This window comes from Gopherus flavomarginatus, chromosome 6, assembly GCF_025201925.1.
Source record: "Gopherus flavomarginatus isolate rGopFla2 chromosome 6, rGopFla2.mat.asm, whole genome shotgun sequence".
Taxonomy (NCBI): domain Eukaryota; kingdom Metazoa; phylum Chordata; order Testudines; family Testudinidae; genus Gopherus; species Gopherus flavomarginatus.
The window spans coordinates 102,774,189-102,801,150 of record NC_066622.1 but is presented as its reverse complement, the minus strand read 5'-3'; the positions used below and the strand labels follow the sequence as shown (position 1 = coordinate 102,801,150).

The 26,962-nt window shown below is 36.4% G+C and overlaps 1 protein-coding gene across 1 annotated transcript in view; it reads right to left on the bottom strand.

The window, feature by feature from the left end:
* Positions 1–26,962, bottom strand: part of PCDH15 (protocadherin related 15) — a 1,406,570-nt gene that overhangs the window by 9,450 nt on the left and 1,370,158 nt on the right. Inside the window, exons 35-39 of the mRNA XM_050959272.1 lie at positions 25,126–25,344; positions 18,327–18,437; positions 4,164–4,185; positions 2,015–2,053; positions 295–368 (exon numbers count right to left, since the gene is read on the bottom strand). Coding sequence (XP_050815229.1) covers positions 295–368; positions 2,015–2,053; positions 4,164–4,185; positions 18,327–18,437; positions 25,126–25,344 — 465 coding nt within the window. The remainder of the gene's footprint in view (positions 1–294; positions 369–2,014; positions 2,054–4,163; positions 4,186–18,326; positions 18,438–25,125; positions 25,345–26,962) is intronic.

The window sequence follows — 26,962 nt, the reverse complement described above, 5'->3', positions numbered from 1 at the left end:
GGCTGGGAAGGAATTTTTCCCTTACCACCAGATTGGCCTAGGTAGCATGTGATTTTTTTTTTCAACCTTCCCAACAGCGGGTTTGGGGAGGACCTTTTATGGTGAGCAGAAAAGTGGTTAGGCCATATGCCGCAATGGTATGTAAATTATTGCAGGTAGAAGATAAATGTAATCTTCAGGTTTTTCTAGAATCCTGAAGAAAATTAAATTTTCCAAACTGAATGCTGAAATAATAACAAGGCTAAGACTGAAAAGCTGTATTTGCAAAGTTACATAGGAAAACTGAAAACATACCCATGTTCATAACTGTAGTAATCTTGCCCATAGTATTCTTGGCCTGGATCAATTCCAGATTCCATAGACAACTCCTGTAATGCAAAAGAAAAAACTGACTGAATGGAAATACTTAAACACATAGAGATGGTGATAAGGAATGCAGAAGAGAGTATTACAAATTGTGTATAAGCAAGAGAAAAAAAAAAGACAAGAACTACAGTGAGTGCCTTTTATCACTACTACTTGTCATTTCAGTAATACATTCTCAGGTGGCCATGTTATTTTTTTCTCATGCCCGAGCTGGGACGCTGGTAAAATTGTAATTCAAAATGCTTCTGTGGTGCTGAAAAAAATGGTCAGAAACTACAGAATAAATGCTTTATTTTAATGATACATCCTAGAATATTCACAGTTAAAAAAGGCGCTAGTGTGTAAAAGTTGCACATCCTTCTGCAGGGGAAAATTTTTTTTCCAGTTCTACTTTACAATAGCTTTATTCAGCATAACTGACTCATCACAAATATACTGTCACTTTTCTCAAGAATTTTCATTTCTTGCCTCCATCCCCCATATCTTTCCATAGGACTGTTAAAGAAGCACTCCTAGCCTAAGATGAAGACTGTTTTCTTTACAGTATTTGTCAGGCTCTACTTCAGAACATGTTTCCTGTTGATATAATCTGCATTATTTGCTAACAATTATTATTGGCAGTACTGGATCAGAAGGAATGATTTTGTTCATATTATACAAAAATACCATTGTCCCTTTAAAAAATCTTCACAGTCCTTGGGATGCTATAGAGATTATTTTCTTGCAAGGTAGACAATAAAGTCTTTTTGAAAACAAAGGCATCAAAACTTGGACAGGAGTGAGGAGGAGTAAGGCAGTTGTCTGCTACCTTTGTACTCCCCTGATCACCAAGGATCCTGGGGACAAGTCCAGCCCCATGTAAATTAGAGCAGCTGTTCTAGATTCCTTTTTCTTTTCCAGTGGCTCCTGGGAGTTGCTATGATTGCCAGAGATTGTTGGAATTCCATGGCATGCCATCAGCCCTCCTTCCCCAACCTAGCACCTACGTCAACTATATTAGCTTTACTCCACCGGTGGTTCCCATATGCCAGAGGAATCCATACTGGCCAGCTTTAAGGCAGCTTTGCAGCACTAGTACAGTGCAAAGCACGTTTATCAGGACCAAGGATCTAACCCAAATGACCTGCTCCTACTGAAATTAATAGGAGTTGTTCTACTGATTACACTAGAAGCAATATCATGTCCAAGTGATTTTAATTTAAAGCATCAAAGATTTAATCCATATCCTTCACCACACTTCTATTATTTTTGGGAAGGCAGCTGCTCATCTCATCTCTAGGAGCAATAATGACCAATTGACTGCCACCAGAGAAACTAGATAAAAATGTGATAGCAATACAATTATTCTGTTTATTAATCTGAAAACAATGCTTATAAACTTTGCAGTTGGTGTTGCTGAAGTCAATAGTAATGACTGAAAGAAGTGGGAGGATAGCTCCAAGGAAAAATGTCATGAGAAAGAAAATATCATATTTAATTAAAATTAAATAAATGGGATAAAAAAGTTCATTTTCTTCTTTTATAAAATAAACATGTTTTCTTCAATGGTGAAGAAAAATCTACCTGGAAAATAGAAATTTAGATCAGAAAATACTGTAAAGGCTGCTTTGAAAGTTACAGAATAGTAAGACAGGGAAAAAAATAGTACCTCTGGTCTGAGAAGAGAGGGTCTCAGCAATTGCTGTTGCTGACAAAGATAATCAGAAATAGAAAGATTAATCAGACAGTGCTAGTTAGTGGAGAGGTAATTTATGTTGAAACTGAAAGGTTTGAAGGAGCCTCCAAACACTGTTCTATCCGTATTTTTAATTAAAAAATGGCCAAAATACTTCAATACTCATTGAATACTTTTTTAGTTACATTGTATATAGGATACCATGTAAGTACATATTGCAGTAAAATCAATTTACAGACTGTTATTTCTTTCATCTAATGTACAATCTAATTCCCAGTCATATGATAATTATTTTCTGAATTATTTGCTAATCTTAAACTTATTTCCAAAGGCCAGATAATTCACTGTGCAAGTTAAAAAACTTCAGAATAGGTGGAAGGTAAATCTATGGGCATCTTGAGATTCCTGCAGTGGCCTCTGGCCTTTGTACAGGGGTTTATACATTACTCCTTGGTATTCCTCTCCCCACATGGCTTCCACAGGCTCACTCCTGGTTACACAGGAAATCTATGATAGAACTAATAAGAAAGCTCAGGTATCTTGATTTTCAGTCCTGTGTTTTAATCACAAGATCATCACTTCCTCTTTATTTTCCTCTGTGGTTGCCATCTTCTATGTACTTATATGGCCCTTATTGCCACAGTATCTGAGCATCTCAACCATTAACAGATTTAATCATCACAATAGCCCTCTGAAGCAGAGAAGTATCATTCCCATTTTTAATTAGGGAATTTAGGTATAAAGTAGATTAAAAGAATGTGCCTGAATTCACACCAAGTCTGTGGCTGACCTCAGGTTTGAACCTAGATCCCCTTAGTTCCACTCTGGTACCTATTCACTGCACCATCTGAGGAGTACAAATAGTTTTATGTAATTGGTGGAACTATATCTGCTAAAAACTATATTCTCTGTTCTGCTGCATGGTGTAGAGGATAACAAAAACATGTCAATATCAGAGGGAGAGCAATGGGAAGCTGCACAGAGGGTAACGGATCTACTTATGATTATCCTGTGCTACCTCACAGCTAAACACAGCCCATTCGTGGCAATTACACTATTGAACTACTATGTGGCTCAAATTATTTGAACTAAGATCCTTCCTTATCAGTATTTACGGATTTCCTTCCCCTCCCACCCACCAATAATTGCTGTTTTTTTGAAAATGCCAGTATTCAGGTTTTGCTGATTATCACATTTTTCGAATCCAAGATTTTTTTGTACGGGAAGCAAATCGGGCCACACTCAAGGGCCAGGGTCAGAAGGAGGATGTGTGTGTGGTTGGGAGAGGAGGGGAAGACAGTACTCACAGGCTGTAGCCTTCTGCTTCCCTCCTGAATCCAGCACTTCAGTGTGGCCCCGTTTTCTTCCACAGAGCAGTGTGGGAGCAAGACCACAGAGAGCTGGCTGCTGAGAATACTGAGCACCCCTCTTGCCTGCACACTGTTCCTTATTTTCAGTTTTACTGATTTTTCCCTTTTATTTTTTTTAAATAAACCCAGGAAATAAACAAAATAAATAACTGAAAATCAGAGGCCTTATTTATAACTTACTTTGAGTGTTGTAATTTACAACACACATCACATATTGCATTGTAATTTAGGGGCAGATGCTGCCATCCTTCCTCAAGAAGAGTAGTATCTTACTAGGTAAGTAGTCCCACTGAATTCAGTGGGGTTATTTGTATAGTAAGGTGCCACTCATGAGTTTATTTGCCAAAATAAAGTCTTTAGGAAAAAAGCAGGAAGTCCTTGCTACTTGCTCCATTCACCCCCATCGGAGGAGACACATAAATGTAGCCCTGCAGAAGGAGCAGATCACAGCAAGGTAGTGATTTTGCAGATGCCAAAGGGGGTACAGAGCATATGGAGCTGGATACACTGCTCTTGCAGGCCTTGATATTACTGAGATTGCCCTAGCTTTCCCCATCAATCTTCAGCTTTTTAAGAAAATTAATTTATATTAACCAAAATTTTTAATTTATTGTTAAGATTTCAATCAAGCTAACATATTTGAAAAGAAAATTCTCTGTTTTAAACAGCTGAAGAAAAAGTGCTGCAAATAGGAAGATACACATTCTCTGTTATCACACTGTTTTAATAATATAGTTGGGGAATAGCCTTACCTCTTGCTGTGCATATCCTCGCCTAAATTCAGAAAAAGAAAAACATATCATTAGTACACATCTCTAAGAGTATGTAAAGATGTAGTTCATATTCACTATGTTCATGGAAGTGAGGTGGAAAAAGTGTCCTTGGAAATGTTGCTAACATGGTAAGAAATATTTATCTAAGAATACAAAATCAATGTGTCTTTAGAGACAAAATAAATGTCTGGACTTAAACAACTATATTTGAGGAAGAGTATTGCATCTGTATGTTGTTTAGAGCTGCATACCGAATCCCAATAAGTCAGAGTCAGTGCACTGGTACAATAGGATATGGATAGGGAGAGGCAGCACACACACCATGTATGGTGCCTCTGGTCATATCCCATGCCCACCCATTTCCTTTCTTTCCACAGTGATGGTGGAGTCCTGCCATAGAGATCTTCCTTGTGACACAGAGCAGGTGCAGAATTCTCTGTTTTGCTCCCTCTTGCAGCTGATAGACACTTAGCTTTTATTTTGCTTTTATTTTGCTTTTGGACTTTCTGCACCCATGCAGGGCTTGCTAGAATTTGGCCCTGAGCGTCTATTGTTAATTTCTGCTAATAACATTATTATTAAAATTATACCTATCCTAACATTTCCTCAATGTATTTACATGGGCATTATATTCTTTCAGCTATCTATGGTTATTTTCCCACAGGCTTTGTGCTTTTGATCTTATTGGAATACTTTGTTTTTAATTCATATTCAGTGAACCACTCATATACTGGAAAACTGCTCTATGTCTGTCAGTTCTTATACTTTCACATTTCATTCCAGGAACCTCAAATGGTTTAGGCAAAAATACTGAACAGCATTTACATCTCAGTGTTGCTATAAAAGGAAAGTTTAAGATATTTTGAGATAGAGAGGGTAAATGCTCAAAACTGTATTGAGCTTAAACTAGTACATAGACAGCAGCATAGGAAAATCATTTAATTGCAGTTGAGAGAAAACTAAAGAATGGAATGAACACTCTCCATTTTTAATATCACTATCTGTAAAGCTTTTCTATAAATATTCAGCATGTAATTGATTATCAGGGTAAATTATTGCAGTTGTCCCTATGATAAGAAAGTAAGGAAATGAAGATTTATCACCAAAAATGTGATCTTTAACTTTCCAACGCCTACTTGAGCAACACTGTATTTGGTTTCCTTGTAGCCTACAACAATCTCTAGAAATTGAAGGTCTTGAGTTTCAAGGAGGATAAGCAAGCCAATTAAATTTAATTGCTCTTGTATAGTCAACACACTGTAGATTAAAGGTGCAAGTAATAAAAGTAAGTTAATACTTATTTACTTTTTGTATTCAATTTGCTGAGAATACGCCGATATTGCATAATCAAGCCTTTTGAGAAGAAGTGCTCATGTTTCTCTACTATTAATGGTTGGACACTTTCAGAAAAGAGGCAAAACTTTCTTCTAGCTTTCATTTCTCTTGGTATTTCACTCTACACCGCAAGGAAAGTCCAAGGTGAAACTACATATTTCATTCCCGTTAAATAATTTTAAAAATCTCCCCCAAAGGATCTGTAATAACAGCTGGATAAAAAGTACCATCTGGTTTCCATGGCTTTCAATCTGACAGATGCCAGGGTTAGTAAAAAAAAGAAAAACAAGGGAAACAGTATGAATGATGATGTACGCTAATGCCAAAACATACACAACATTTATTTTATATAACTAGTGCTTATAGTTAAGGATTACTGTGAAAATGAAGTTATTTGCACAAATGGCACACCTTCCACTGCTCTACATTGCGAATGTAATTTGGAGGAATTTTGAATTGTCTTTCCCAGCAGTTATCTATCTACTTTAATCCTTCTGAGTGTTTTATTTTGATTAAGATATTTTATATTTATTCTTGTATTAAAAGCAAAAGAAAGATCAGAAGTAAAACATCGTAAATACAAGTTAGAATTAGGAATTGTTTGATCTGCTTTTTGTCTTTTGAGATAAAAGGTTTCACTCAGTTCAAGGCTAGCAAGACAAACATTTTCTAAACATATAATTGCCATTTTTTTCTCCAAATAGCCAGTGGCAAGACAGATAGTATCTCTTACCAATTGCATACTGTTGATTGTTATTTAACTACCTTAGAACCTGAATTTAAAAAACAAACAAACAATGATTGTGTTTTAATTTTTTTTTTAAGAAAGAAAAAATGAAATTTAGAATGGTGAGAGTTAAGGGAATGATGAAGCCAGAAACCAGCTTTGAGTATTGAATGAACTGTGGACCCTCTTATCTGGTGCTGAAGAAAGTGCTAGTCACTTATGTAATCAATCACTGTTCAATTGATCCTAAAGACAGTCAAACTGGTACAAAAAATAGCATATACAGGCCACATGTCCAGTCTACAGTCAATCCTAAGGAACCAATTCAGGGAGCATGACAATTAAGTTACTGGGACTAACAATAACAGCCTTGATTTTCAAGGTCTTTGGAATTTGTTTTGGAGACTTTTCAGTAATTTATTATTATGTGTATTACAGTAGCATACAGAGGCCTCAACTGAGACTGGGCCTCCATTGTGTTAAGTGCTGTAAAAATACACTGTAGGATACAGTCCTTGCCCCCAAAGACTTCATAATCTTATAAGAAAACACGGGCAAAAGGATGTGACGGGGGCAGAGAGGAACTTGTACTTCCTACTGCTCCAGATTGCCATTTTATCATTGCACAGTTTTGGAACTGTAACAAAAAGTCATTTTTCAAGAAAAAACACACTGGAGTATATTGCCAGCTAGTACCAAAAACCTCAGCTGGCTAACCGAAGTTGCCCATAGGTATTAACTCTAATGAAAATGAAAAAAAAATTAAAAAACCCAAAACATTAAAACTTTTATTAGTATTAAGGAGGGTTCTCCAAAATGATGAAGAAAGTGCAACATGTGGGTGAAGAACTAGTTCATGTGGTATCATTTTTCCTACAGATTCTTTTGCGCCTGAACATATTAAACTAAAAAAAGGAGGCTATTGTATGCTACGTGACCATTCAGATTAAGGAAGGTCACGCAAAATTATAGTTGAATAAACTTTGAAGAAATTCACTATTAGCCAGATTTTCAAAAATGCTGAGCAGCTGCAGCTCCCATTGACTTCAGTGGAATGTACGGATAACTTTTGCAAATCAGGCCATATTTATCCATATAATATACTTCACATAAGTGAATTATAGCCTTGATCCTTCAAAGACTTACATATGTGCTTAACCATGTGCATTGGGACTAGTTCCATTGAATTCACTTGTACTGTTCAGTGTATAAAGTTAAACACTTAAGTCTTCGCTGAATCAGGGCTTATAAAATCTAATCAGTACACTATACATCTGACCAAATGCAAAGCATTGCAGGCAGGCCTCTAATCCAGTTTTCAGCCGGACAGTCCTGCTCTTGTTTGGTTTGTCCTGTCCTGATGTAAAGCCAGATGTGGTTTCATCCAGTATTATGCATGGTAGATGCCATTCTGAAGAGCGCACCACTCCACCCCTGCTGGTGTGACCTTGCACACACCGTCAGGGCAGGGTCACACAGGTAGGGGTGGTCCCCTGCCGCTTCCAGTAGTACTGGAATGTCTGGCATTCTGGAGATACGTCAGTGGCCATCCTAGTGCTGTGGATTATTCCAGTGACATATCCTGAATTACTAGCATACATCCAGTTTAGAGTTAAACCTTACAGACTTCTTTGTTTATTGTCTGATGGGCTGTGAATGGAAACTTGCTGCTAGTGCTGCAGTTGTACTACTCACTGAGACTTTAGCACTGTAGGCAATTACTATAAACATTTGAATCCTATAAAATATTAAACCCGTGTTAAGCAAAAATTTGATTAATCATCATGTTACCTACACATTTTACTATTATTGCTATTCATTACATGCATTGGACCTAAAATCTCACCCACTATGCAAGGAGATATATTAGGCATTGAGTATTTCGAATATATCAGCGGAATTTATGTGATGAAGTTCACAGCATTTGGCTCTGGGACAAAAAAGAGAAACTACCTTCAGCAATTTCTGATTGAAACATCCATACTTGTCCCAATTGTAGTGAAAAGAAAAGAAAACCACGTACTGTGGAAAAGCTGGCTATTTCTAGGCAGTTAGCTAATTACCCTTATAATTACCTTTCTGCTTAGAACAGATAACATTTTCTCATGGACAGGTTTTACATTTTTATTGTAGCTTACTTTAAGTACTTGTTCCTCACCCCATTGCATTTAATTCTATAAAAAGTGTCAGTTTTAACACGATTATCTAGGATTTTGGCAAAAGAGGAAAAATAAAACTGAGCACTGAGCTAAACTTACATTAATTTTTTATGCCAAATCTCCTTTTACTTACTGTTTGTTTCAAAGGACAAGCTAATTTAATATAACCGAAATATTTAAGTGTAGGTTTAATTAAATTAATGCTACCCATACTATATACATCTTTTACAGACACTTATAAAACCTTTTTTTATGACACTGATCAGAATGATCATTACATTCAAAGATACGCAAAAATGTTATTGGCGGAAATAACCACCAATATTTAGCAAGTTAGCATGAAATATGATCAAAGAGATACCTAATTAACATGAACAAGCACAATTAACAAGCTCTTTTTACATTAAATGATTTACAAAAGTGAAGACCCGCAATATGAAGTTTCGGAATAAAGAAAGCAATGGGAGGCATAATATAGATAACAAAAAGGAGGACAATAAGGTTGACTGACAAATAAATAGAAAAAAACATTATCAAACCTACAAGGACAACAGTGAGATGAAAGCACATCACCAGAGCAGAATGTTATACAATCTCCTATAGAATGACATGATACATTAATTTTAACAACTTTTTCTTGTTATTGCTGAGTTGGTTTTCTAGCATCATTTGCTTTTCTGTGACATCCAACATTTTACAGTAAAAGTAAGAGTTCTCCCATGATGTACACTTTATGGGTAAAGCAAGAGATGCCTTCAGTATTTCAGGATAATTGCCTTGCTTATTGACATAACCTACAACACTAGAGTACCCTCGTGACAAAACAGTGCAGAGTGTTTAGACTAAAGCAGTGTCAACGTATGCCTGCTATATAGTTCACTGGTTTTAAAGGAACACTTTCCCCCATGAATCTTTTGCATGCAGACAAAGAAGAAAAATCAGCATAAAAAAACAGTAAAATGAAGAGTGGACAGAACTACCTTTAAAAATATCATACATTACAAAGTTATGAGTGATCAGGAAAAGAAAATGGACTGTAGGTTTAGCATCAGGAACAAACAAATAGCAATATTCAGCAGAGGAAAAAAGTCTGAATTCTTTCATCAGTGTTGAAGTACTTTAGCTACGGAACATATGAGGCAGATAACACGTACTGTGATAGCCATGTCATACAAAACATAACAAGAAAAAATTCAAAAAATTCAACTGTAATTTTATAATGCAGTGGACTGGGATGGAAATCGCTTTTCAAGTTCCTCAACTATACAGCTCAAGTTACCATTCTGCTGGCTGTGCTCAGCAACAGTTTCTGTAGTTGGCAGTTCGGATGCTGCAATTGGTTTAAGCTTGGATATGTGTTTGGGTAGAATGTGGTTTTTGTCTATTTGACTGTACATGTTGGCCACAGATTTTTCAATATCTGCTAAATTGTGAATATTTTTGAGAATCCCTTTCAACTCCCTGTGAGGTGGTGGCTCAGGAGCTGTGGCCTGGGATGATACTGGTAGCTGTTTGGCAGGGGACTTAGTATGCTTTATAGGGGAAAGGTGCTGGGTACTTAGAGTAGATGAGGAGGAGAGGGCTAGAGAAATGGTAGGAAGAGACAGAGGTTGTGGTGGCAATGGAGGAGGAGTTGGAGGAGGAAGTGGCAGCAGGGGTGGTGGAGGAGGGGGAGTTCTGGGTGGATCTGGAATGCTTTCTGTTACTTCCACTTTGGTTTGAGCAGCCAGAAAACTTCGGTGAACTGGTCTCTTTATCCTAAAAGAAGGAGTTGGTGGTTTGTGAGTTGGTGGAGGAGAAAGTTCTTCAGGACAGTCATGATGAGAGATGATTACAGAAGGAACTGCGAGTGATTGAAATTCAACTACTTCAGTAGAAGGTGTCAAAGAGGAGAAAGGAGGAGAACGATGGCATGGAGAAGCAAGCAGACATTCAGAAGACAACTCTAGCATGTTTTCTCCTTCTTCGTGGCAGTTGCTGTGTGTTGGTGAATGTGAACATTTCATATCAGAGAATTTTACTTGTTTCATTTCCTGCAAAGCCTGTTGCTCAAACTGTCTTGCCTTCTCTTTTACAGTTAACTTGGTGCCAATAACTTTTTTAAATATTGGACTGCTCATATCAACCCTGCTGTGCTGATTGTCAGTTCTTTCATTCTCTGCTTTGAGTCTTTCCTGTTGCCACTGAACTGGATCCATGATAATTGGCCTACTTAGAGCATCAGACACATGTCTCCTAGTAATACGAATTGGTAACGTCCATGCACGGTGAATGCCTCCCAAAGGGCACCCCAAAAGGGCATCTTTCAAGGCTAATCTTCTAGGTGAAAGACTGTCTAAAATATCTTTCCTCTTCCGTAGCAATGAAGAGCTTGGAGAACCTTGAACAACACCTTCCATATACAAAGGATTCTGAGTTGTTAGTGGGTTCTCATCAGATAAAAATGTAATGTTACTTGCAGATTTGGGGAGATTATTGTTCAACGATCCATTGATATTAGACTGCTTGTGAGCCTCAATAGCACGTGAAGCAAAGCTGCTTATTACTCTTTGACGGTCTCCTTCTTCTAAAACTGACTTTTTTCCCCTGCTTTGTTGGAAATGGTAGAGAAGAAAAAGACTTGAAAGAAAAGAAGATAATCACATGTAAGGAAACATGCATGTACATAGATTTTTATGAGAAAAAATGAATTTATGATGTAAAATTAACGCCATAGCATTACTTCTAACATATTGTTATCCAAAATAAATATTTACAAAAGTCTACTGAGGCAAGACATTTACTTTTACGTCTTCTCTAGATGAAAAGGATATGAAGTAAAGAGGAAGAAAACAAGCTTTGCCTACATAAATGAGTTCTAACCTTAACCACATGGCCTTTCTATCCTTGGAAACAATTGCACTTTCCTTTTCAATTATTATTTCCCCTTATACAGTAATCTAAACAAACACTTGAACACATTTTTCCATACATCTTGTTAGTAACAGTTATGCTACACAACATTTATGCAACCTAAAACGGAAATATAATGTAGCTTGGACTACTGCTAATATTTCAAACTCTTCAAAAAATTGTCAGAAACTGTTTCAAGTATCCTTCACTTGGCCTCTTCCAAATTATAGCTGCCTGAGGCCTGGAATTTACAAAAATTTTCCTAGGCTAGTGACAAGTTTAAGTCAATTTTGGATTTGGTTACAAATAGAGCTTAATCCCTGTAAAAGGATGATTCCCCTTTTTTCACCAATAAGACCCAGAACTGGCTTTTAGACCTGGAAATGATGACATATTGAATTTTAAGATCGTAACTTTAGTAGAGCTTTTATGTTTCCCTGTATGTCTGGTGAAGATGAACCAATTGTAATTAATGGATGTACCTTTGCAGAAGGAGTGATACAAAAAATAGTCCTAATCCTTAAAAAAAATATATATTTCTAAAATAGCTTTTCTATAAACACAAATTACATGTTCAGAATATGCATGTGTAGTGGGATATGATAGCTAAATTACTCGAAATCCTACCACCTTATAGTCCTAAATGTATATCAATTACAGCTATAGTACAGCTAGAGTAATAATGACAACTACATGATAAAATAAAGTTGCCTATGAGTTCCTTTCAATTCCCCATTTTCAGTAACTCATAAATGTCTAATATTTTCAGCTTTCCAGTTGAAATTTTCCAGGCTTCGTCACTACCAAAAGTCGATTTTTTTTTAAGTTTAAAAACACCTGACCCAGTTTTTCTTAAATCGAAAAGAATAGTTTTTTTTTAAATTCTAGCATGTGATTGCAGAGTCTACTCCAGCTTGAAGCACACTAGCTATTTGTCTAGACAAGCCCCAATATTGTACAATGTTTAGTGAAAATGGCAGGACACAGTCTTAGGAGCTCTTAGTTCTATATTCTGGAATGTCTCTCTCTCTCTCTCTCTCTCTCTCTCACACACACACACACACACCCACACCCACACATTTCATGAACATTACGCTAACGGAAATTTACCATGACATAGTTAAATATTCCAAGGTAAAAAATCACTCAAAAATAGGGGAAAAAACATTTAAACAGTACTGAATAAGAAGCCACACAGACGCCCCTTTAAATATGTGGGTATAAAAGCTCAAAAATATATACATTTAGGAAATAAGGAAAGGTTATAATACAATTATTTTGTTTCTTGATTTGTCTGGAAGCTGATATACATGGAAAATCTATACTCTCTAAATCTATCTGTATACATGTTGGCTGAACAGGAGTGGCAGATAGGAATCATTTCATGGGGTATAAGAACTACTCCCTTCACACACACAAGGGAGCACACTTTTTTCCAAAAGGAGCTGGGGCATTAAATGAGACTGACAAGCAGTGGGGGGTATGCAACCTTGAAAACGGCTACAGCAAAGAGGATACTCTCCCGAGTGCACGGAATAACATTGGTAAACAGAATGCATCTCAGAAACTACCACTTAGAGTAGGTCTACATTCCCAATAGTGTCAGTACTTAATGAGTATTTGATCATGGGGATTTGATATGGTATTTCACATCATTAATTTATTTTTAAACAATATGCCTTGACACATATTGGACAAGCTTCCTCAGCCATCTTAGTGATCACATGAATTTTCAAATGTAGAGACTGGAAAAATCAATGATTCCTGAAGTTAAATGAAGATCCACTTTGCTTCCAAATACAAAGCACATACAAGCTGATATACCCTTGATATATATAAGAATGGATTAGTCTAAAAGCTGCTTGATTGCTGAATTATTTTTATATGAAAAAGCTAAAGAGTTATTTTATGATGAAACCTTAATATTTACAGAACAATCTTTTGTCTCTTTGTTCCAACAAGGAACTGCATCAGATTGGTTTGAAGTCATATTTCTGCAAACTGCAGCAGTGATGGCTGCCTATAAAGGAATTATAGGTAAAGGATGAAAAGGTTCTGACTGAATGTGAGCTTGAGAAACCTGCTTACCTATCAATCTGTTTTAGGTATCTGGAGAGCACCAATCACCAAAGAATGTAGAATGCTGAGACTGGAGGTCCTTAGAAATAATACTATTCAAGTTCAGCAATTACAGTTCTGTATTTAATCGCTACTTAGTACAAAAGTCAAATGAAAGGAGATGCACAAATCTTTCCACTTAAAAGTAAATGTCTTCCATGTAGTATATCATTGTAAAATAAAGGCTAATAATCAATGGCAATTAATTACAGTTTTAACATAAACTAAGTATAGAAGAATCAACTACTGTTTCTATTGGCTACAAATATTATGTATGATGAACTAAGCTTACTTACTGATGCCTATGTATCCAAAGATGGAGAAAGAATGGAAGTCATGAGACATAAGACAGATTTAAAACAAAAAGAAGTTTAGTTCCACTTAACTTTCCACAGAAACCAAATTAAGAAAATAAGACGTAAGGCAGCGCTACAGAAAGAAAATGTTTGACAAAGGACAATTATGGTAAGGCATGAAAAATAAAGACAATTTTTCAATTTTCTTAAATTTCCATTATTTGGTATTTAAGAAAATTGTTGGAGAGTCAAGGAATAATTGTGGAGAAAAAATAAAGTGATGCATAAAAGATTATAATACACTATAGCAATTTAAATGTAGTATTGCAATTTACCAGCAAGTTGAAAATGATTTTACAATATTCTGCTATAATTTTTTTTCCTGAAAATTGATTTTCTGAGGTAGATTTTGCCTTTAGATTAAATATTGGATTCAGTTAAACTTCACGGATTTTTGATAAACTTTTATTTAAATTTTATTGAAAAACATCTCTCTCTCAAATTATTAACTGCATTGATTTACATTATTTTTCCATATCTCTATCTTCTACTAGAGATTCCTTGATCAATATCTCAGTGTTGTGGAAATATTAATTGTCATTTTTCCAATGAGTTTTTATATATATATATTCCATAGACGGTGCTTTATAGGGAAAAATCTGTATTTGCTAAATGTATATTTTTAGTTGAAGTGCTGTTACAAATCTGAATAAGTGTGCCTCTAAATCAGAAGTGCAAGTATTCAGATTTGCATCTGCAACTCATTATGCCTATGCAAAACTTTGCCGTTTCAAATTTTGTCTACAAACACTAAGGCTTGGTCTTAGCCTGGCTGAAAGCACATCAATTAGATGGAGAATGCAGACTCATAAGGCTTCTAATGCCCATTTGTAACCAGTCCAATCCAACTTCTAGTAAAGTGAATTGCAGTCTTCCTTTTACTTTCACAGAAATTGGGTTAGACTTTAAGGAACCAGGGTCTTGATCCAGCAAAGTACATCATCATGGGTGTAATTATAAAGATGTGAGTAGTCCCACCTAGATCAAGACCTAGAATTCACATACCATAACCTTTTAAATTCTGTGTGTGTTGTATTTCTGTGAAACATACTTCTTTCTTCCAGCTACCCAAACAGTAACAATTCATAGGCATAAAATACCATGAGGTTGGAAAAATCAGTGGTTAATTTTGGAAGAGAAGCTACTCTTGCTTCAAAGAGTAATGCAAAGATTCTCTATTCACAAAGAGAAATTCAACCCAAAACATTTGGAAATCAGGCACTGTCTTTAAATAATCAAAGCTTAAAACATACTCTAGCAATGATTTCTTTGCCCTGCTATAGTAACATTTCTATAAACTCAAATATATATATATGAACTCTCTGATCAAGGGGAAAAAAGTGACTACAAAATAGAACAAAAATCAACCAACACTAGATAGCACCCCTCCCACCAATACTTTATGAAGTCTGTTCTTTTTAGTGTTGTCATCTTAATGTTATTCTTTTAAAATAATACAAAAGTAATAAATATTTTCTGACATTAACCTATAAGCAAAAATATTGTACATGTAAATATTTCCTGTACTATGCTATTATGGTCTGTTCATACTGTGTTGATTTCTGCTTGGAGTCCCTTGACTACAATTAAGTTTCATCATGCATGAGTACAATTCACCCTTTCTTAGTAATTTAATGTCTTAATAGAACAATGACTTTGGTCATATCATACTGTTAGAAAAGAAGACCCAAGACATATTCCAGCTACAAATATGTTACCAACATATAATGGTAAAAAGATGCTTTCCTTTAACTACTAATTTTTTATAATCTATTTTATTGATCCATTGTGTTTATTTTCAACATTTAAATTACTTCAGATTTACAAAGAAAAAAAACTTTAGCCAATGGAATATTTCATACTGAGATGTCTATCAAATGGGTTTTCTGATTGAGTTTTATAAATTATATTCAGCAGGCAGCTTGGAAGAAATAACATTTTGGGCCAAGTTCTCAAGCATGCTAGAGCGGCATTTAGTACATCTGCAAAGTAAAGGCTTTCTGCCACCTTTCAATCTCCCTAACCTTGATGCAAACTAGAGCAGCTTCAGGACTATTTTAACTTGCTTTAGCATCTATGGGCTGTTGTGCTGGCCTCAAAACACTGAAGTGCAGTGTGCTCTAGCAATGTGTAATGAGCAGCTTTGCACTTTATACTTATTTTACTTCCTCTGGAGATTCCCCAGACAAGGAGAAATCCCAGCTGACTGTCCCATATTCTGTCCCTTTTATGCCACTGTAGCACAACTGAGTCTCCATCTCCAGCGCTCTTATTTTCTTGATTTTTAAGAAGCTTAACAACCATGTAAAAGGAGCAGTGAGAGATAAAAAGACTTCCTTTAGAGAGTGGAAGTCAAATCCTAGTGAGGCAAACAGAAAGGAGCACAAATACTGCCAGCTTAAATGTAAGAGTGTAATAAGAAAAGCCAAAGTGGAGTTTGAAGAACGGCTAGCCAAAAACTCCAAAGGTAATAACAAAATGTTTAAGTACATTAGAAGAAGGAAGCCTGCTAAACAACCAGTGGGGCTCCTTGATGATCGAGATACAAAAGGAGCGCTTAAAGACGATAAAGTCATTGCAGAGAAACTAAATGGATTCTTTGCTTCAGTCTTCATGGCTGAGGATGTTAGGGAGATTCCCAAACCTGAGCCAGCTTTTGTAGGTGACAAATCTGAGGAACTGTCACAGATTGAAGTGTCACTAGAGGAGGTTTCGGAATTAATTGATAAACTCAACATTAACAAGTCACCGGGACCAGATGGCATTCACCCAAGAGTTCTGAAAGAACTCAAATGTGAAGTTGCGGAACTATTAACTACGGTTTGTAACCTGTCCTTTAAATCGGCTTCAGTACCCAATGACTGGAAGTTAGCTAATGTAATGCCAATATTTAAAAAGGGCTCTAGAGGTGATCCCGGCAATTACAGACCGGTAAGTCTAACGTCGGTACCGGGCAAATTAGTCGAAACAATAGTTAAGAATAAAATTGTCAGACACATAGAAAAATATAAACTGTTGAGCAACAGTCAACATGGTTTCTGTAAAGGGAAACTGTGTCTTACTAATCTATTAGAGTTCTTTGAAGGGGTCAACAAACATGTGGACAAGGGGGATCCAGTGGACATAGTGAACTTAGATTTCCAGAAAGCCTTTGACAAGGTCCCTCAGCAAAGGCTCTTACATAAATTTAGCTGTCACAGGATAAAAGGGAAGGTCCTTTCATGGACTGAGAACTGGTTAAAAGGCAGGGAACAAAGGGTAGGAATTAATGGTAAATTCTCAGAATGGAGAGGGGTAACTAGTCGTGTTCCCCAGGGGTCAGTCCTAGGACCAATTCTATTCAATTTATTCATAAATGATCTGAAGAAAGACTTAAACAGTGAGGTGGCAAAGTTTGCAGATGATACTAAACTACTCAAGATAGTTAAGACCAAAGCAGATTGTGAAGAACTTCAAAAAGATCTCACAAAACTAAGTGATTGGGCAACAAAATGGCAAATGAAATTTAATGTGGATAAATGTAAAGTAATGCACATTGGAAAAAATAACCCCAACTATACATACAATATGATGGGGCTAATTTAGCTACAATGAGTCAGGAAAAACATCTTGGCGTCATCGTGGATAGTTCTCTGAAGATGTCCACGCAGTGCGCAGAGGCAGTCAAAAAAGCAAACAGGATGTTAGGAATCATTAAAAAGGGGATAGAGAATAAGACTGAGAATATCTTATTGCCCTTATATAAATCCATGGTATGCCCACATCTCGAATACTGTGTACAGATGTGGTCTCCTCACCTCAAAAAAGATATTCTAGCACTAGAAAAGGTTCAGAAAAGGGCAACTAAAATGATTAGGGGGTTGGAGAGGGTCCCATACAAGGAAAGATTAAAGAGGCTAGGCCGCTTCAACTTGGAAAAGAGGAGACTAAGAGGGGATATGATAGAGGTATATAAAATCATGACTGATGTAGAGAAAGTGGATGAGGAAAAGTTATTTACTTATTCCCATAATACAAGAACTAGGGGTCACCAAATGAAATTAATGGGTAGCAGGTTTAAAACAAATAAAAGGAAGTTCTTCTTCACACAGCGCACAGTCAACTTGTGGAACTCCTTACCTGAGAAGGTTGTGAAGGCTGGGACAATAACAATGTTTAAAAGGGAACGGGATAAATTCATGGTGGCTAAGTCCATAAATGGCTATTAGCCAGGAAGGGTAAAGAATGGTTCCCTAGCCTCTGTTCATCAGAGGATGGAGATGGATGGCAGGAGAGAGATCACTTGATCATTGCCTGTTAGCTTCACTCCCTCTGTGGCACCTGGCATTGGCCACTGTTGGTAGACAGATACTGGGCTAGATGGACTTTTGGTCTGACCCAGTACGGCCGTTCTTATGTTCTTATGTATGTTCTTATGTAAGCTCAAGTTGTTTGTGGAATATACCCTCACTAAGAAAAGTCTATTCAATTATGTTGTAATAAATGACATTTCTGAAATATGACTTATGCCTTGGTTCACTAACAATTTTAGTGATGAATCACAATGAATACTTACATGGTGCTGTCACCGAGTTCTTCATAGAGATTATTGGCAGCGCTACTTGATGGTTTGCCGGCTGGTAAGGCCATCTGGATTCTGGCTGTCTTTGCACATTCAGCTTGCCGCCTTTGGTAAGTTGTGCAGGGAGGGAAAAAATATGTGTTAGAAATATTCTTTAGCTTACATGGGCTGACATACAGTAGTCAGATAGTAGTTCCTCAAACATTATTGCTTTTGTATTTAAAGAAAAGTAATCATGTGAGCTATTTTTTTCAGCTCTGTATCACTCCATGGCTTGGCTCTTTCATTATGGAATTGCAGAGCTTCAAAATGCATCTAAATACTATCATCCACTTTTAAATAATTGCCAAACCACCTGATCATCATGAAATAATAAGATATTCATTAGTAATTACATTTAATTGAGTAAGAGGTCAATTAAGCTTTAACAATACTTGTTTTCATCAGGTGGTATGTGGTAAACTGGCTGTTTTGGCAAAGTCCTTCATTTATTGATGTCACATTTAAATTTAAACATTTGTAAAGTTTAACTTTTATGACTTGTTAACACCTTTATCAGCATAAGAGCTGGTCAACAATTTCCCATTTGAATGATTTTTCCAAATGCCCTTTCTGTAAAATCAAAATTTACTGCATGAAAATTTCAGTTTTATTGAAAAATGTTGATTGTCTGTCAGGAAAATTGAAATGATGGCCACCTGGAAAGCTCTTGTTAATTTTGCCTTCTAAGTGCAGGCAGAAAGTGAAAGTAACAAGAGCCTTCCAGGCAGCGCAGAGACTGAGCACCCTAGCTCTGGGTGGGAGATGAGGTAAGGAGGCTGAACTCCAGGGAGGCAATGAACCAGGGAAGAAAATTAAAATGACAAGAGTCTTCTAGGTGGGCAGCTGACAAGCCTGAAAATTTCATTTTGGATGTCCTGAAACCAAATTTTTCAGGAAATCTCTTTCTGCAAAAACATTCAAATGTTTTTAGGGAAAAAAAACATTAAATTTTTCACAGGAATGGACACCCTTTTTTTGGCCAGCTCTAGTCAACACGTAGACCATAAAGTCAAGCCCTCTAGTTCATTTGTAGGGGTGAGAAAGAGCAAATAATAATAATAACAGACTCTACCTTGATTTTCAAAATAAATCATGATTATTATTATTCACATTTATATTATGGTATGTCTGGAGCTAAGATATCATTTAATGAAGTTCTAAAAGCATTTGAAAATAGGGAAGTAAAACTGGTTCATTAAAAATTTTTATTGTTTTATATGAATATATATTTTTGGCTGAAAAGAAGATTTGGATGGTAATTAGAGTTACCAAGCTCTTACTCTTAAACCTTCCTCCCTGCACCCCTCAAATTAACAATACTGAAGTCTGAAATTCTCAGACCCTGGATTGCTCTGGCATTACACAATAATTGTTTCTTCTGAATAACTAACCTCATTTCCCCTTTAGAATGCTAGTTTTAAATAATTATATTCATAACCAGGTATTTCTGGGATATGCACTATTCATAGTATATAACATTACTGATATTGGGCTAAATTAGCCAGGATATAATGCTATTTAATTGAATTGAGTTACTCCAGGGATGAATTTGGTTTACTGATTTCATGTTTCAATGAACATTTATCTCCTGGGTCAATAAATCATGACGTTCACCTCAACAGAAGTCAATATCTGCTAATGACATCTCTTAAACATTAAAAGGCCACACAAAGCCATGGAACCGATAGATTCTGCACTATAATCGTATTTTAAGGTTATACCACTTCAAAATCTTGGTAAAGAACAATCATCCAATGAATACAAAATTACACAAAGATACAGAAATATAAACAACACAGGATAAGATCCTCCTGCTCTATCCTGTGTTCTATATAAGTGACAGACCCTGGTTGTCAGTGGATGGCCCTTATCCATATGCTCCTTAATTAAGGCTCTAGAGCAGACTCATTAATTTCTTGGTGCCATTAGATGGGACAGAACACCACACCCAGGAGGTGTGGGGGTTACATAAGCAAAGCCTTCACATTTTATTGTGTTTTCTTCAGCATATCTGTCCACATTTCCAAATTCAAATTAAGTTAATAAAATAAATGATGTAAAAAGCAAGTGGTTCAATTAACACAAAAAAATCAAGTTTATTGGCGTATATACATATATAGATAGATATGTGGAAGATGTTTTCAGTTTAATATAAACTATTTTTAATATCAAGCTATTATTTATTTAGTATGTATGTGTCACATACAAGGTATTTTAGCGTTTACCCTTATTACTTGGATTCCTTAGCTAGGCAGAGCCTGGGAAAAAGGTAAGAGAACATTCAATTCAGCAGCCTGTGAGTTGGCAAGAGTAAGTCCCTTTGGTATCATAATTTTCAGGATCAAAGGGAAAAGGACCCCTTACATGAACACAGGCAGGCACCATCTTACTGGCTTCCCCTTCCTGGAAATTTGGCTCCTGGAGTAGAAGGGACAGCTGGTGTTAACATACTGTGGCTTCTTAGAAGCACCTATAGAATTGATTCTCACCAGAATTAGCCTTCACTAGAATGAATGAAATAGGGGATGATGTTGTGCCTCCATGTCCCACATAGCCCCAGCAGAAAACTCTTCACAGAGGAAAAGAGAGATTGTTGTTGTGGAAGCATTATTTCACCTTCAGTATGGGCCTAAGACCCCCTCCATGTGCTTTAGTGAAGCAGACACTCAGAGCATACCACTGATGTACCAAACCTGCTATCTTGGCTATGACCCTGGCCAACACCTGATCTTTTATAAGACGGCATCCCATCTTTAAACCTGTGCATAAAATGTACCTATCAATTAGTTAATTGTATAATGCTGTTCAATGGGGAAAAAATCCTTTCTTCTCTCTGCAGGCAAACAGCATGACATTTGATTGCCTTATCTTAGCATATAACTGAATGTTTTATTAAATGGTCATAAAATTAAGAAGTTTCTTTTTAAATCTCAGGTAGCAATGCATTCTACAGTTTGACTATATGAAGTATTTCCTTTCACCGGCAATACATTTACTTCCCTTAAATTTCAAATGGCCTTTGCTCTTGTATAATGATAAAAAGTAGATATTGATCGGATATCATTATTTTTAAACAAGGCGTAAGAAGCAAATCTAAAAGTAAATACTTACTCTTTAAATCTGTTGTCATGCAAGAGAGAGAGAGAAAGTCATGTTAGAAGGGTTCCATTTATAACAACAATTATCTGAAACAGTGAACTTTATATTAATAATAAACTAAGAGTGACAATCATTTTACATGTTAAATTGCAAAATTAATGTTATATTTAAGAACCATTATGTTTCAGTAACTGAAAATCATTCAGTTCCTTTTGTGATTGTGAGACTGTTATAAAACGATCATCCATAAACATGAATTACAAGGGGACAAATCAGTTATGGACAACATCGAATCTGAAAAAAAAAACATTGATTAAAGATGTGGATATTGAAGTATGAATTAGGATTTTTACAAGTGGAATATTACAGATGAATTAATTTTTATAATTGCCTCCTCATTTTAACATGGCGAATATTAAATAAACAGTCCTTCATAATAAAGCACAATTACATTTTGGCTTCTATGTGGAATATGCCACCTTTGCTATGATTAATTCATATTATATTTTTCATAATTGGCTTTTTGGTTTGTCCCAGATAGCAAATTTCAAAGCATCACTTAAAAGAAAATAATAATGATAATCTATTAGATTATTTACAAGTAATACATAGTCAGTCAGTTGTGCTTTAACAGTGATAATTTCACATTAAAAGTAAGCAATGTAAAACTCATTTAGTTTAACTTTTTTTTTAATGTAAAAAGTAAAATTAATTTTTTGGATGTTAGTTGATCATTGAGCTGGAAAGTATTGAAAAACTATCTACTACACACAAAAGAGTTTTAATATCAAGCAAGTCTTAATGTTTCCATTATATGTGCACTGAGGGTGACAGTTACATTTATTCAGCTATAATCTTTGCACTAAGTGGCAAAATTGAGCAGCTAGTTTGCCAGAAATGTTATCGGGAGATTATATTAAAGTAGCTTTGAAAAAGGGGAGCTAAGGAGTAAGACAAAAATGAAACTATTCAATATAGTATAAGGGTTATATTAAGATGGAAATCAATTATATTCTCTTCAGTCTAAATAAATTCTATTGATTTATTTTTCATAATACTAATAATTTATTTGTGGTGGTTTGATATAAAGTCCAACTCTACATGATACCTGTAGACAAAAAAATTGTGATTTTAGACGGACTAAATAGATTCCTTAAAGTAGCCTGATGTATTTGGAACCTGATTCTGTTCCAATGGATGTCAAGGGGAATTTTGCAATTTGCTTTTCCTTCCTTGAAAGAAATCACACAGTAGTCACATTGCAAACTAATGAGAATCTTTGTTTAGTAAAAATTTACTGCATGCAAATTTTAAACACAGTATGACTCAAGAAACATGGAAGACCTGATCCAACATAGGGATATATTTTCTGGAAGCATATTCTGAGGTGCAGGCCTCTCAAAGGAATATTTTGCCTGGAAGGGGAATGGTTAAACAGTGCTTGGGGAGAGGAGTGTGGATAGGAAACCTGGAGGATGTGCTTATTCAGCACATACTCCCCATTCAATCCTCACACAGGGCTCCAGTTATCCTTTAGGGTTTACCCTCCCTAGGTAAAGCCCCTGGCTAGTGCAGGAGCTGATTAAACTCATGGCCTTTCAGACTCTTTTTGGAAGATTAGTCTCTAAAAAAACCTGGTAAAATTCAGATATAAATGTTACTCAAACAAATATCAGCCATTTAAAAATAGCTATAAAACAGTTACTCCTCTTATGTGACTATTAAGCATGCCTTCAGGCATACTAGTGTTCTTTCATGTAGTGATATCTCCTTAAAAGATTAAATAAATTTGATTTATAACACAAACCACCAGAATGCTGATCATCCCTGTCTCTAGGAAATATTCTAACTCAGCTATTAAAAATGCCAAAATCCAAGTACTCCATTTTTAAAGAGAATTGTTACTCAACTTACACTTGTAAAACATAAATTTGCATTTGATTTTAATATCTGGAGCCCAAAGTGGTATCCACATACAATATATAATGGATACAGACAGATATATAGTCAAATTTAGCCTTATCATAAGTACAACTAAATTTATGTCACTGTAGTTGCAGTTGCTTATTACAGGGCTTTGACAAAAAGTACTGTGTTCTATCCCAGTTAACGTGTAGGAAGGAACAGCACGACTGATAAGCTTAAAATCTCACCTGGTAAATTACACCATATTGTAGACCTGCAATAATATTCATATTCCCGTGATCTATTATAATACATGCACATTGGTTTCTTTATATTCTTTCACTCAGTGATACATGACCTCAAGTTGAGGTCTGCAAAGGCACTGGTACTTAATCACCCCAATATAAAAGACAGGGATCTGATGTTGGTGCATCCTCTGTAAGAACTTCTGAGCTCTGGAAAGCCCTCCCATGCTTGGTTCTAAGTAGCTGAGATTTGTGCAGTAATAGGGCATGCTGCAGGGCCCATTTGCTTTACCTGGCCTTTGAAGAGAAGGAGAGAGATTGAGGTATAGGCTGAAGTATGGAGGTGTTAGTATTTGATTATCGACTACTGTCTGGTGGAAGGTGTGAGCTGACTGAATTGCATTTTGTTTTAGTAATTTTAAATATTGGAAGGTTGCTCAGAGATTCTATATGGGTAAGTATTTTTTTTTTTACTAAAAGGAAAAAGGAAATGTTATATATGGTCTCAATTTCCAACTAAGTATACGTATTAATGAGAAAACCTCAAATTGTTGGGTCAGATGAACACCCAAAAGTTGAGATGTTTATCCATTTGTTAGCCAAACTATTTAAAATTCTTGAATCCATTAAGTGTAACAAGAAATTTAAAGCAAATAGATTCTCATGAGATTTCTGCCTATTCAAAAAGAGCTAGAATACAAGAACAACCTTTCTAGGGTATGTTTTGATGCTTGAACTTCAGTCTCAGCTGGAATCAAGTAGTTCACAGGTATGAAAAATAAAAAATAATAATTGCCTCATATTTCAGAGCCACAATAAAATTTTGGGTTATCTCATTTTCCCTGCAATATAAATGTTGAATCTCGATTCATACACTTAGCTACCAACAGTTTGGGCATATATCAGGGTTTCTCAAACAGGGGTCGCCGCTTGTGTAGGAAAAGCCCCTGGCGGGCTGGGCCGGTGTGTTTACCTGCCCCATGCACAGGTCTGGCCAATCGCGGCTCCCATTGACCTGGAGCAGCGATCTGCAGCCAGTGGGAGCCGCAATCAGCCGGAACTGTGGACAGGGCAGGCAAACACACTGGCCCGGCCCACCAGGGCTTTCCCTACACAAGAGGCAACCTGTTTGAGCAACCCTGGCATATATGAACCCAGAGTTCTGGCTGAAGCATGATAAAGAGAAAGCTAGATAAGAAATTCAGATTGCAATTCGTGTTCACATGTTTGATATTTGGATTCAGGATTTTGGTTTCACTTCACCTATAATCTGAAATAATTACTCCATATATATATATATATATATATGTATTTTTTATATTATATATATATAATATAAAAAAATACATATATACATAAAGACATGATGAGGAGTCAAACATTAAAAATAACCAGACTGTAGATTGGCTATGTGGACAGCTTTCAAAGCAGACCAGTGTTCAGGGCAAGTGTATAGATTATTAGAAAGAATTTTCAATGACAAAGAAATTTGGAGTACTTACTGTCTGTAGCTGACCATAACGATTAAAATAGCAGGCATGCAGCAAAGGATGATTATGACAGCCAAAGCAAGCAATGCCCCTTCTGTGTAGCCTACAGCTTGTGCCTGCTTTTTAACATTGGCCACCACGTCCGGGGTGCGGATTTCCAGAATACGTCCTCCTTGTCCAAGGTATGGCTGAAATTCTTTATTGATATCCAGAAGTTTTCCATCCAAGAACCTTCAATATTACAAAACAGAACTATTACAGCAGACCTAGTTAATTCTGTTCTGACTACTAGTTCACTGAGTTAATAACTGTATGTTCTGTTTACAGTGCTATAATATATACCTCATCTTTATGTACTCACGAATCTTACTATTCTTTCATAACCCTTTTTTCAGTACTATCATTGATGTATTTAATATTGATCTCCCTTAGACACTGATACCTTGATGTGTTGGAGTCACTTGTCTCCATGACCCCAAGAGCTACTTCAATGGGAGTTAGAGTTAAACAAACATGACAGATGGAAGGACAGAGACCAGGCAAAAAAAATTTTTTTTTAAATCAGTGTTCTGGTCCTCCTGGTTGAGTGTAGCACATGAAGTTGATTTAACCCCATACAACACTTATGTTATAGAAACAGTAGAACAAATAAAATGCCAAATACAGATCCTTGGATAAGTGGATAGCCCTCAAATGGACAGCATGATGGATACTAGCCAAAAACAGCTATGAAAGGACACTGTTGCCCTGAAGAACTGAGTGTTCCAGGCTCATTCCAAACTTTGTGTGGGGTTTTGGAATGTGAGGACTATGTTAGCATCAGAAAGTCAGCCCAAATCATCAAAGAAATGGAAAATCATAACACAGAACGCAGGTAGCCAGATGCAGATATAATCAAAATGACTGCCTAGGAAGGAGTATGCAGAAAGGGATCTGAGGGTCATAGTGGATCACAAGCTAACTATATATAAGTCAACAGTGTAACACTGCTGGAAAAAAAGCAAACATCATTCTGGGACATAGTAGCAGGAGTATTGTAAGCAAGACACAAGAAGTAATTCTTCCACTGTACTCCGTGCTGATTAGGCCTCAACTGGAATATTGTGACCAGTTTTGGGTACCACATTTCAGGAAGATGTAGACAAACTGTAGAAAGTCCAGAAAAGAGCAACAAAGATGATTAAAGGTCTAGAAAACATAACCTATGAAGGAAGATTGAAAAAAAATTGGGTTTGTTTAGTCTGGAGAAGAGAAGACTGAGATGGGACACGATAACAGTTTTCAAGTACATAAAAGGTTGTTACAAGGAGGAGGGAGAAAAAATTGTTCTTCTTAACCTCTAAGGATAGGACAAGAAGCAATGGGCTTAAATTGCAGCAAGAGTGGTTTAGGTTGGACATTAGGAAAAACTTCCTAACTGTCAGAGTGGTTAAGCACTGGTATAAATTGCCTAGGGAGGTGGTGGAATCTCAATCATTGGGGATTTTTAAGAACAGGTTGGACAAACAACTGTGAGAGATGGTATAGATAATACTTAGTCCTGCCTTGAGTGCAGGGGGCTGAACTAGATGACCTCCTGAGGTCCCCGCTAGTTATATGATTCTATGAAAATGAAAAACAACAATTAAAATTGATTTTACCCTGTATCTATTGGGTGTCTGGGAAGTGGGCGGGCGAAGCACGCCCACTGCTAAAGGATCCTCCCCCAGCCTAAGGGGAGGAACCACAGGGCCACAGAACCCACTGAGTTCGGGGGACAACTAATAAAAGAACAGGGACAGGAGTGAGGTCAAAGGGTCATAAGAAGGGAACCTGACGGGGACACCGAGCAGAGAACCCTGGACAGTGC